Source organism: Anolis carolinensis, unplaced genomic scaffold (assembly GCF_035594765.1).
Source record: "Anolis carolinensis isolate JA03-04 unplaced genomic scaffold, rAnoCar3.1.pri scaffold_8, whole genome shotgun sequence".
Taxonomy (NCBI): domain Eukaryota; kingdom Metazoa; phylum Chordata; class Lepidosauria; order Squamata; family Dactyloidae; genus Anolis; species Anolis carolinensis.
In genome coordinates this window covers 10,174,011-10,187,813 of record NW_026943819.1, presented here as the reverse complement: position 1 = coordinate 10,187,813, position 13,803 = coordinate 10,174,011, and the positions used below count along the sequence as shown (strand labels likewise).

Here is a 13,803-nt window from a genome sequence, read left to right as displayed (position 1 = left end):
CGAATTGAGAATATACTGCAAGTTGCTTCTGGTGTGAGGAAATCGGCTGTCTACAAAAATATTGCCCGGGGATGCTCGGATCTGTTACCACTCTGTGGGAGGCTTCTCTCATGGGAAGCTGGGGCTGACAGATGGCAGCTCACCTCATCGTAGATTCAAACCTCTGAACTTCAGGTCTTCAGGTCAGCAGTTCAGCTGGTACAAAGGTTTAACGCATTGTGTCCAATGGAACTCCCTTTAATTTCTAGTTCAAATGGATTAAGTTGCAGATGAAATCCTCTCTGAAACTTTGCACAGAGCACAAGGTTGTATTTCTGGACCAGCGGAAATGGACTCAGTGGCAATGAAGGCCTTATTATAATGTCCATATAAATCACTGAATGTGCTTGACTGTTATATTTAAGCCAAATGGGCTAAATCAGATAACATCATATAGAAGATAGAAATTTCTCCAGTTCTATTTTTTTCTGAAAAATGTATGACAGAGCCTTGCAGAAAAGGTAGAATATAAATTTAACTAACAAACCAATTCAATTCAAGATGTTGGTTCTTGTGTGCCTTCAAGTCATTTCCAACCTATCACAGGGTTTTCGTGGCAAGAAAAGGATTGTCACTGGCTTCTACTGAGAGAAACTTGCCCAGGATTACTAGTGGGTTTCATGGCCAAGCTATAGAAAGAGCCTTTTTTGACCAATCCATAACCAAACTAGGAAAGAATTGGAGCAGAAGGGGCCATCCCTTCCATCAATGGATTACCATGAGCAGAATCTTCATGGATGGAAATTTCCAATGTCCTGAAACGGTCTCCAAAACAAGTGTGCTAGTGTTCACAGTAGTTAGTGCTACTGTTTTGCTCGATATTATCCCTCCCACCAGCTGCTCTGATACAATTTTGGAGCTATCCAAAGACAAGCAATGCCATTTTACACAATGTCCCAAATTTCACTGCGTCCACTGCATCACTGAAATGGTACCAAAAACAAGGATGTCACAAATTGTTTATCATCTTCTTGCATGAAAGAAGCTTGCATTAAAATCTGATCTGTTTTCAGGAACTGAGGGATTAATATATTATTGCATGAAGCATTTAATTGCGGGTGCTGCTCCAGAAAAGATGCCAAATCCTTCCTGTCATATACTGAGTTAGAAGGGAATAAAATATCTAGGTCAGCCATCCCGTTGCGTCTGCAGAAAAGAGGGCAACTATAACATTGTCATTCCAACACTTGTCAGTTGTCAGCCAAGCAAAGCGTGCCATCACTATCCGCAAGACACATTTCATTCAATCCTGTTAAGGATTATAGCACAGGAAGCATTGCTGAATAGGGCTTGGTCCTCTATGGATTAATTCACAGCCAAATGTAAAGGTATTTCTCAACAAAGCTGACAAAGAAGCTTCATTTTAACAATGTGTTTTTGTGGTGATCTATCCTTCACTTTGATCTCTGTCTAGCTGGATATTTTTCAGTAGCAATGATTCCCAGCCAAGGAGGTCCACTGCATCACTAAACCACAAACCCCAGGATCCTATAAGATGGAAACACGGCAGTTAAAGTAGAATAAGTAAAGGTACAGTAGAGTCTCACTTATCCAACATAAACAGGCCGGCAGAACGTTGGATAAGCAAATATGTTGGATAATAAGGAGAGATTAAGGAAAAGCCTATTAAACATCAAATTAGGTTATGATTTTATAAATTAAGCACCAAAACATTATGTCATACAATAAATTTGACAGAAAAAGTAGTTCATTACACAGTAATGCTATGTAGTAATTACTGTATTTATGAATTTAGCACCAAAATATCACAATGTATTGAAAACATTGTCTACAAAAATGCGTTGGATAATCCAGAACGTTGGATAAGTGAGTGTTGGGTAAGTGAGACTCTACTGTAAAGGTTTCCCCTGACGTTAAGTCCAGTCGTGTACGTCTCTGGGGGTTGGTGCTCATCTCCATTTCTAAGCCGAAGAGCCGGCGTTGTCCGTAGACACCTCCAAGGTCATGTGGCTGGCACGACTGCTTGGAGCGCCCTTACCTTCCTGCCGGAGCGGTACCTATTGATCTACTCACATTTGCATGTTTTCAAACTGCTAAGTTGGCAGAAGTTGGGGCTAGCAGCGGGTGCTCATTCCCCTCCCCGGATTCGAAACTGCAACCTTTTGGTCTGCAAGATCAGCAGCTCAGCGCTTTAACACACTGTGCCACCGGATGCCCTTAAAGTAGAATAATAGTACTATAATTCTGTTATGTGAACGGGACCTTTGACTACTGAGAAACTTGGGAGTGAAGGAGAGATTGTGCAAATATTCTTTTTCTCAGAGTCATAAACACTCTTGACATGCCTCCCAATGCCATCAGAAGACTTTTTCTCCCACTATTGATTGCTATTAGGTTTAAATATTTTAATCCAGCGAGTGGATATTACACTAATTCGTGCAGAGAGATACACTTTGAAGTTCAGATCTCACTCTAAGCTTAAAGCAGATCTCAGTGGGACCTTCTTTCTTCAGAGCCATATTTTCCAACTCCTTTTATACTCCATACAGCAGCTATTTCTAGTTCATGTCCTGCTATCATTTTCTGCCATACTACTGGATTCACTGAAAAAGACAGGATTGATTCATCTGGACTGGCATACATTGTGATCTTTGTTTATGTACCAGAAAGCTTTAGAAAAACACTGCCACAAGAGCAATCTATGTTGTTTTTAAATCCTGAAAATGTAATGAAAGTGCAACACGAGTCATAGTAAATAAATACAGTAGTTAGTAACAGTAGCAATAAAAGCAAAAATTGATGTATCCTGGAAACATCAACATCTGATGTCTTCTGGCCTAAGAGGAAAGACTCGCTACAAACCAAAGGAGATGAATGCTTTTTTTTTAAAGGATCCCACTAGAATCCTAGCACTAAAGCAATACTTGCAAACATACAAGCTCGAGTCCAACATGGTTAATCTAGGCCACCAACAAACCTGCAGTGGCTTGTCCTATTGCTACTACAGAGGAGTGCTTGAAGGTTTTATGAGAAGAGGTTTAGCTGCCTTCAGGATATCTAGTTCAGGTTCTAGGGAGCGACCAAGACCTTCCAAAACCATAATGCCAAAGACAACTGCAGCAAAGTTGCTCTCCAGTTTCAACTGATGGTTCATCAGGAACTTGAAAATGCTGGACAGTAGGCTCACAACTTGGATCTTAACATACAGTTCATGGATGGGCAACTTAAGAAGGGTAGGGAGTCACATAATCCCCCAGGTGACCTTGAAAGGCCATCTCTCCACCAGCAAAAATATAAGATAATATTTAATAAGTCGACTCAGTTGGACAAGAAGTCTGGGATCCCAAGATTCAATGTCTCACTTGGTCATAGAAAGCCACTGGATGGCCTTGGGCAAGTCACACTTTCCAGAAGAAGACAATGGTGCGCCTCTCCTTGCTAAGAAAACCCTATAATAGAGTCGCCGTATAGCAGAATAAATTTGGTAGCATATAACAATAACAACTTCAATACTGCAAAGAAATACACCAAAGAGGAAAGGAGTAGCATTACATCTCAAAGATCTGTACATCTGTGAGATCCATGACTTACAGCATGAAAAGCAGGCCAGAAATCACAACCAGCTACCAGTTGAAGTCCAAAACACTTGGAGGGCCTAACTTTACCCATGCCTGTCTTAGGGTCATCGTAAGTAACTATATGTATATAAAGGTGATATTTGTCCAATCTTCAATACAAGGATTTTTTCCTTGTTTGCCGTAGAAATTATCAAACCGTCTTACTGATCATAGTGGTGCCTCCAGCCAGAGCAGCTTTTGTTCCTTGGAAGAAGTCGTCGACAGAGGTCATTCCTTGGTCCGGCATCTGGAAGCGAGTGTGGACATCGATTCCTCCAGGGATCACCATCCGTCCGTGGGCTTCAATCGTCTTCACTCCCCCCGGCACAATCAGATTCTCTCCTATTTGTCTGAGAAGACATATTGAGGCAAAGTCACACACAGAAGCTGTAATTTATTGCCAAATTCAAGCACAAGGCCACGTCTGCCTCTAAACTTTCATAAGCTCCCCGGCCACAGCTGCACCAGCCTTACTTCTAGAACTTCCCAGCAATCATGGGATCGCATGAATTGAGCCATTCATTTCCACCCCAGGGAAGATAAAAAGTAGCGTATCACATCTGCTCTGCCACATCATTTCAATCACTAAATAAACATGCTTGCATAAATCTCAAAGGTGGAGTAGGCTCCTAGCTATAGAAATTCCAGTAGAACTGGATAATAATAAATTTCTATGGTATCTATGTTCCAGACATATATGCTCCATGCATTATCTTCCTTTCAAAGAGCAGAGCTGGAAGGAGCATAATAATAATAACAACAACAACAACAACAACTTTATTCTTATACCCTGCCCCATCTCCCCGAAGGGACTCGGGGTGGCTTACATGGGGCCATGCCCAGACACAACAATATAAAAGCAAACAAAGCAATAAAACAAATCAATCAACAATAAAACAACAGTAATTGATAAAAACAATCATAAAAGGTCAACATATTAATAAGGTGTTAAAAACATGAGTTGAGTTCACGGATCAGGGCCAAAGTGCAAAATATGTCAAAATCATCAGGGACGGGTAGTTGCCCAGCTGACATAGTCGTTAAAGTGCAATTAAATGTAATACTGAGAAGGCAAACCTATGGGTCTATGCTAAGTGGGCAAATAGGTCAAACCTACAAGGGTCAATCATCAAAGGCCTTCTGGAAGAGCCAGAAAATACCACAAAATGTTGACCAATTTACAGTGGCATGGACCTTTTATGGACTAAATGCCACTTTTTCAGGTTCCTAAAATGGGTATGCAGTTAATGAACCACTGGAAGTAAGTGATACAGTAAATATGTTCATTTTATACATCTCATTTGGTTGTTCTGGCTATGACAGACTAACATATTGAGTTACCCATCCCAATTCTTTCAATCTATCCTGCAAAGAAGACATCCATACATAGAGGGCATGCTTAAGTGAGTCACATATATGCATAATGAATATGGAAGCTCAAAGTTGTCCATCAGTAACGTTCTTCCCACGCTGGAGCATGGGCTTCTGCATTCATCAGGTGTATTCACCCTTCACATGAAGACAGAATGTGCATCTGTCAGGGCACAGATTAATCCGGATTGCTTCTCAAGTGCCAGACGGGGCTGAACCTCTATACCCCACCCCCATGTTCTAACAGGTGCCTAAGGGGAGGTATACAGAGGCTCAGCCCCGTCTCGGGCTCTTGGGAAGAGGCCCCGCCCCTCCCCTGGCCCCGCCCCTGTGTCCTACTAGGTGCCATCACCGCCACCCTGGATCGCTCCCGTGCCCACCGGGGGGCGATAGCGCCCACTTTGGGAATCACTAGTAGAGTTTGTATCTTAAACTTATAAACTTTAATAGTCTCTTCATAAACTCTATTGCTTTGGACAGCTCTATTCAATAAGAGTTTACCTTCAAAGAAAACATAAGCCTCAACAGTTTTATAACTTCCTATACTGCCTTCTGCGCTCTAACAGACTTCTATACTCAAGCTGACTCAAGGCTCAACACTGACTTCTAACAGGCTCAAGGCTCAACTGACTTCTCTAACTGTCATCCTTTTTAAAACTGAACGTTCTAAATCAGGGGTCCCCAAACTAAGGCCCGGGGGCCACATGCGGCCCGTCGAAGCCATTTACCCGGCCCCCCACGGTGACGGTGGCTCCCTCCTCTTCCGCTGAGGAAGGCGCGCCTTCCAAAGCTTTGCTTGTTTCTAATGGTATTTTAATTATTATTTAATTATTTAATTAATTAATAATTATTAAGGGGTGCTTTGCTAGTGCTTTTGGTGCACAAAGGCAGAAAGGGGTTGGACTAAATGGCCCAAGGGGTCTCTTCCAACCCTCTTTACTATTATTATTATTACTGACAGATGGACACAGTATGACACAGCAAACGAGATGTATATGCTGGATTTTGTATCACAAAATCACAAGTTAAACACTTCCCAAGCATTTAGCACTGTGTGATTTATTATTATTATTATTATTATTATTATTATTATTATTATTATTATTATTATTATCATCATCATCATTATTTTTATTAACAACATTGAGGCTGGGTGGCCATCTGTCAGGGGTGCTTTGCTTGTGCTTTTGGTGCACAAAGGTAGAAGGGGGTTGGACTAAATGGCCCAAGAGGTCTCTTCCAACCCTCTTTATTATTTTTATTATGATTATGATTATTATTAACATCAAGGCTGCATTTGTTCCCGTTTTGTTTTGTTTTTTACTTCAAAATAAGATATGTGCAGTGTGCATAGGAATTTGTTCATAGTTTTTCTTTAAAAAAAAAAACTATAGTCCAGCCCTCCAACAGTCTGTGGGACAGTGAACTGGCTCCCGGTTTAAAAAGTTTGGGGACCCCTGTTCTAAACCATCAATGAGCAGTCACATGACCTGCAGCTCCTCCCACTATTTTAGGTATATAGAGATGAGGTAACTGCAAACTAGATAGACATATACTTCAGAATATAAACTGACACAATATAAAACAAACATCAACTAGGGGAGGCTTGAGAAGGTTGCTTCCTCCAATAGTAGGAGAGTTCAAGGAAAATCAGTATCAGTTTGACATCAATGGCAATTTGATCCATGTCCTTAAGCGTTGTCAAGTCATTTCCAACTCATGACAATCCTAATATATAAACTGAAGGTGGGGACTGGTCTTCCAAATGTTTCAGATCCGAATTCTCAGGAGTTCTTGGCAGTCAAAGATGGACAACTCAAAAGTTTCTCAACATTAATATAAGTAAAGGTAAAGGTTTTCCCTTGACGTTAAGTCCAGTCGTGACCAACTCTGGGGGTTGGTGCTCATCTCCATTTATAAGCCGAAGAGCCGACGTTGTCCGTAGACACCTCCAAGGTCATGTGGCCGGCATGACTGCATGGAGCGCCCTTACCTTCCCGCCAGAGCGGTACCTACTGATCTACTCACATTTGCATGTTTTCGAACTGCTAGGTTGGCAGGAGCTGGGGCTAATAGCGGGCGTTCAATCCGCTCCCGGGATTTGAACCTGGGACCTTTCGGTCTGCAAGTTCAGCAGCTCAGTGCTTTAACACACTGCACCACCACCATTAATAACATTAATATATTAAGAAGAAGAAGTACCGCCCACTGTATGCTAAACCCTTATACTAGCGGTTTCTTCTGACCAGTTGTACCTGCTGGTTAACTCCTTGACATAGCCTCAGAGTTCACCCCAGTTTAAGGCTCTTCCCATGACCTTGTAGCACCTTAAGTTCCTTCTTGTTTACAAGTTCCACTCAGTGCACTTTGCCCAGCTCATTTTATGTTTTTATTGCTGTGCTTTTCATGTGTTTTATAATGATTGTGATTTTTAATGCCTTTTAAATTTATTTGTGTGTTTTTGTATTTTGATATCACTGTATGCTGATTTTATATCTGTAAGCCGCCCCGAGATGGGGAGATGGTGGCGGGGTACAAAAATAAAATTATTATTATTATTATTATTATTAATATAATATATTGATAATTAATAATATATTAATAACATTAATATAGAAACAGTTATTTAGAGGAACGAGGAATACCAGCCAATGGATCAAATGTGGCTCTGAGCCAAATGTAGATCACCCCGTAGCTTCTCATATTCCTCCAGATATTCTTGAACAGTTGCTCCCATAATATCTCAACCACTGGTTACACTGGTTAGGGTTGGTGGTGGGTCCAGTCCTATTGCATCCCACATTCCAAAGTTATACTCCAATCCTTGCTTTGCAAATGGCCCATTGGAATTCATTTCATAACACTGTGCATTTTCAGATAGTACAATCCAACTACATAAACAACATCAGTCGGTACTTACTTTATTAACCCATCTTCCATGTAAATGTCTGCATAGAACGACTGGTCATCATTGACTATTTTGCCACCCTTGATCAAAAGGCGATCGCTCTGAAACAAAGAGACATCAAACAATATATTTCTGGGACGACTGCGTGAAGCGGCAGAACAAACAAGGGCGACAGGAGAAATCTCTCTTTGAATTATTCAAAGGACGTCTTGTATATAAACAAGTCAACTGCTGCATTTTCATCTGGAAAGATTAAATGCAGCTTCAGAACCTCAGACACCCTCCTTTCATCAATGCAGCTGGCAGCAAAGGAAACGTCGCCTAGTAAAAGAAATGAGGTTACATTCCCAGGGTGTGCCAACCTGTTTTATTAAGCTGCACCGACACCAATTAAAATAAAATCTTCTCAAGACTTGGAAACCACAAAGCAACACACACTGCTTTGAGTGGAGGAAAAGTAACGGTTTTCCATAAGAGGATGTGCTTGTAATTTAACTTTTTAAAACAGTCACCCACAGAAGTTAAAATCATCACTTGGCTTATTTCAAGAAACTGACCACAAGTCTGTTGCCATGGACTCACAACACAAATACGCCCTTTTAATTCAATTCTAGAAATGTTTAAATTGGATACATACACTCTACCTTCTTCTGTAGCTACTGTATATTACAATTAAAACAGTTCTACCAACAGATTGCATCTATACTGTAGGACTGCTGCAGTTTTGAACTGGTTTAACAGCCATAGCTCATTGCTAGGGAATCATTGTAGTTTTATAAGGTCTTGAGCCTTTTCTCTCAAAGTATGCCAAACTATAAATCCCAGGATTAATACACTGCAGAAGACAAATGCTTGGTTTTTAGTTTGCGGTGTCTGTTTCATTTTACGTTTCATGCTACAGCTTTATTAAACACTCTTATGTTTAATTGCCAAAACTGTTAAATAGTTATGATTTAGTTAACTATGTTAATAATTTCTTACTATATTATTTGAACAGCCCTATAATGTATTATATGAAGTTGTTGTGTGCCTTCAAATCAATTCTGATACATGCTGACTCTAAGGCAAACCTATCCAAGAATTTCCTAGAGGTGAGAGTATGTGACTTGCCCAATGTTACCAAAGCAGTGAATCAAATTCTGCTTTCCAGAGTTATAATATTCATTTTTAAGAAATAAAAGAACCAAGCCATTACTACCATAACCTATTTCAAATAAAGTTATGAGACGAGAAAAAAACTGTCAACAAAAGAGGAAAGTTGCCTTAGATCAGATATTGCAAACTTATTATTTAATCATGTTTTAAGTGCCTAAATGTATTTTAGTAAACTACTAGCTTTGCCCGGCCACGCGTTGCTGTGGCAAAGTATGGTGGTGTGGGAAATAAAGTACTGAGGAATTGGTGGTAGTTAAGGTAAAGGGTAAAGCTTTTCCCCTGACATTAAGTCCATTATAAATGGGTTATATAGCTGTGTGGAAGGGCCTTGAGTCTTCACTGCCATATAATCCAGTGCAAATCAGATAATCTGTGTTTTATAGGCAGTGTGGAAGAGGCCTAAGTGAGGTCTAACTCTGCCTGTCCCCTGGGCTGAGTAGGTTGCTAGGAGACCAAGTGGGTGGAGCTTAGCCTTCTAACTGGCAGCAATTGGATAAAAACTATTATTCCTCTCCCTGTAATTAGGACTTTATTTTTCTTTTCTTTTTGTTGTATCAACCTAGAGCCGTGAATGATGGGTTGTGTTGTCAAATTTCGAGGTTGGGGGGCCTGTAGTTTTGTTGTTTTGTCCGCTGCCCTGATGCCATCACTCTTTTATATATATAGATTACAAGAATGTTAGGATAGGGATTTGTGTTTATTGTGTCTTTGTATACCTGCCCTTTGTCTTTTACTGTTGGTATGGTCAGAGGACTAATCAATAAACAAATCTATCTATCACAGGCTGGTAGGCTGGTAGGAATTGTGGGAGTTGAAATCCAAAACACCTGGAGGGCCAAAGTTTGCCCATGCCTGATCTATAAGAAATTGCACACATGTGTTGTCGAAGGCTTTCATGGCTGGGATCACAGGGTTGTTGTGCGTTTTCTGGGCTGTATGGCCATGTTCCAGAAATATTCTCTCCTGACGTTTCGCCCACATCTATGGCAGGCATCCTCAGCGGTTGTGAGGTATATATTATATATTATACCTCACAACACACAACAACACACAACCTTGGAAAACACACAACAACCAATTGCATACATGTATTTCATGTACGCATATGCAAGGTATCTTCCTGACACTGCGGAGAACCACTGCAAACCACACAATACACTGGATTGGGACAAAAGAAACTACATACAGTATGTTCATATTTTTCAGCAAGATGAAAGAATTCCTCCAGTATAAAAAGGGGAAGCAATGTGCCTTTCCAAAAGACCTGTGAATGAGTTCCACATTCCAGAGGCTATCACTGAAAATAAACTTTTTTCTTGGACCTACAAACATACATGCTTATTGGGAAGCAAGTAGTAGAGTGGATCCTGACAAACTCATGTTGTAAAATCAGAGCTGTTCAACAGCGGAATATGTGGCCTCAGGGCCCAGTGGATCCTCCTTCTTCAGCCAACATGACCTCCTCTGAACTTGAAGTCCTTCCTCTTAATCCCAGACGTGGACGGCTTCTTACAGTAATTTATAACAGGCCCATAGTAGGTATTAGTTGTGAGCAGGAGTCCTTCTCTACATGTGGAACAACTGCATGGGTGGAAGTGGACCCACTATAGCTAGTCTTCTCAAGCATTTGTGACAAAGGATTCTGAATTTGCAGGGTACTTTTTTGCAACCAGGAACCCAGCTAGGTCAAGGCTTATGGGTTACATAAGAGTCGCAACATATGTGTTAAGCCTAGGGTTGCCAGAGTGAAAACATAGCTTTAATAGTCATGTAGTAGACAATCAGTTGTAGGACAAACAACACCTGCTGAAAATCACTCTTGTACATCACCATTAAGGATACAGAAGCTAGGTGCATGCTGTCCCTTCGGCAACCCTAATTTTTCATTCACTTGTTAACAAACATGGTAGCAAAAGGGCATGGCTTGAGTGAGCAACTGCAACTCCATTCTGATTCTCACATTCAGTAAAAACAAGGGGGAAATACATCTCTACATACTTACTTGAGCATCAACCTCATCCTAGATCATGTTAACAAGTCCTCTAATGGAAAGATGAGCCAATTGCATTAGTTTTCCAACCCAACGTCCTACTGGAAGATGCACCAGCCACAAAATCATTAATAGAGAAGAAGAAAAATGGAAGTGGCCAGATATCTACTTTCACTGCTGTTGTAAAAGAGCCTGGAAGGCCCCTATGCTGTATTTCAATGCAAATGCTATATTATTGGTACAGTACTTCAGCATTCTAGGAGCAGGAATTTATATATTTTGGGCCAAAAAAAAAACCCAGGGAGAGAAGAATGGGGAAACCAAGATGGACCCACGTCTCTACAAAACACACTCAGGGCCATAGACAGGTTTATTATACCTGTCTGCTTCTCCTTTAATTCCAACATATATCAACAATAACTAAGTCAATGAGCTAACCATTGCTCTATCACATTTCTCAACTTGTAGAGATAAGCAATGGACTTTTGAGCCAAAAAGTCATCCTTATGCAAAGTACAGGTTGAGTATCTGGAATTCCAAAACCCCAAATACTTAGTGTGTATGGAAGTATCTGAGATTGAAACGCCTTTGCTTTCTGGTGGTTCAGTGCACACAAACTTTGTTTCATTCAAAAAAACTGTGCAAACATTACCCCAAGGCCAAGGGTAAAGGTATATGTGAAATATGTCTGAATTTCATGTTTAGATTTGAGTCCCAGAACACTTCTCATCCCAAGCATTTCAGATGAGGGATACTCAACCAGTAGCAGCAATGAAGTTTTCCAAGTTCTTCCATAATATGTGGCACTTTATATTCACCCTCCTGCCATACCCTAAGTACACATTTTAACAGAGTTGTGATCATTCACATGGCAGCATGCTGCAATGTATGACTGAGAGCATTTCCATTCCTCATAAGAAGTCACAAAATGCTTGGCCAAGACATTCAGTTGAAGCTGAAATGTACAGGCAGTCCCAAAGTTATTGACAAGATAGGTTCTGTCAGTCTGTTTTTCAGTTGAATTTATAAGTTGGTTGGAACAGGTACATTTTTAAATTGTAACTCCAGCCAAATATATATACACACACACACACACACACACACACACACACAGTAGAGTCTCACTTATCCAAGCCTCGCTTATCCAAGCCTCTGGATAATCCAAGCCATTTTTGTAGTCAATGTTTTCAATATATCATGATATTTTGGTGCTAAATTCGTAAATACAGTAATTACAACATAACATTACTGCGTATTGAACTATGTTTTCTGTCAAATTTGTTGTATAACATGAAGTTTTGGTGCTTAATTTGTAAAATCATAACCTAATTTGATGTTTAATAGGCTTTTCCTTAATCCCTCCTTATTATCCAAGATATTTGCTTATCCAAGCTTCTGCCGGCCCGTTTAGCTTGGATAAGTGAGACTCTACTGTATATATATGCTTTGAATAGCATAGGGAAGCATTAACATCCCTGTGGTGTTTCCCCAAAGGACATTGTTTTCAATATGATTTAAACAAATTTAATAATATTTACAAACATGCTCCAGATGTTTGTCACTGATCAGAAAGAGGCAGGGCATATTGTCTTCTTCTTGAGGTTTGGATCTAGACCTATTTTCAAATTGATCCTACCACTGATGTTTCTCTTGGGTTCATCTGAAACCTTCCATACTGGATTTAACTCAAGTATATCTGCTTTTGCCATTTGGCAAATCAAAAAAGAGATTGTGTTCCTCTTCTGAACCACAACGCGAAATATTTTAAGAGTATTGCAATGCCCCTTGTCAGAATTCCTTTTTAGCTAACTCAGCTAATTGTGCTGAAGGGTCCATTTGGGTCTCCAGATGTTTTGATCTAATATTATTATGTGTTGTTGAAGGCTTTCATGGCCAGAATTCCTGGGTTGCTGTGAGTTTTCCAGGCTGTATGGCCATGTTCCAGAAGCATTCTCTCCTGAGGTTTCATCCACATCAATGGCAGGCATTCTCAGAGAGGTTGTAAGGATGTCTGCCATTAGATGTGGGCGAAACGTCAGGAGAGAATGCTTCTGGGACATAGCCATACAGCCTAGAAAACTCACATTAAACTAGTATTATATTTATTTGTACCTGGCCATCTGGATCAAGATCCAAATTGACTACCGACTATTTGCATCAATCCCATCTGCCATGCCTAGACATAAAGAAGGAATTGTGGGAGTTGTAGTTAACTGACCAACCATTTTATTTATATCCTATCTTTGTTGTAAGAATGGGACTCAATGTGATTTGAAACCAAAACATGTGGAAGACAAACAGAATTCCAATACTACTCTATGGGAAAATATCTCTACGGCCATTTCTAAAAACAGTGCAGCTTGTCACGTCTACAGTGTGGCATAAACATGCTGCTAATCTGGATTATGCGAGCTAGTCTCTTAAGAGCGTTGAATCTGCCAGAGCCTTCTGTATTTCAGGAGGTTGTGGTCTTCAAATAGTGCCTTGAAACCCATATCTGAATCATGTCTGGAGGCAAAACAGAATGGACCACCACCGTGAGCCTTATGTTTTGACATTGAAAAGGAAAGGAAGAGTAATCCAGGCAAATATTCTTGGAACACAAAAAAAGGCCAACATAAAAAATCGAATCAAAGCTGTGTTCAAGCTAAAAGGAAAATGTGAAGTTGGGAGGTTGAAGGTCACTGGACAAAGAGAATTCAAACTCCAACCAGGCTTTACAATCCCATGCTTCTATTAATTGTTGGACGGAGAAATGTTGC

General features: G+C 40.4%; 1 protein-coding gene across 4 annotated transcripts in view; it reads right to left on the bottom strand.

Annotated features, from left to right (window-relative positions):
• Positions 1-13,803, bottom strand: part of dpysl2 (dihydropyrimidinase like 2) — a 66,611-nt gene that overhangs the window by 33,084 nt on the left and 19,724 nt on the right. For all 4 annotated transcript variants that reach the window (XM_016997205.2, XM_003227055.4, XM_016997206.2 and 1 more), the window contains exons 2-3: positions 7,909-7,997; positions 3,783-3,967 (exon numbers count right to left, since the gene is read on the bottom strand). In XM_016997205.2, coding sequence (XP_016852694.1) covers positions 3,783-3,967; positions 7,909-7,997 — 274 coding nt within the window. The remainder of the gene's footprint in view (positions 1-3,782; positions 3,968-7,908; positions 7,998-13,803) is intronic.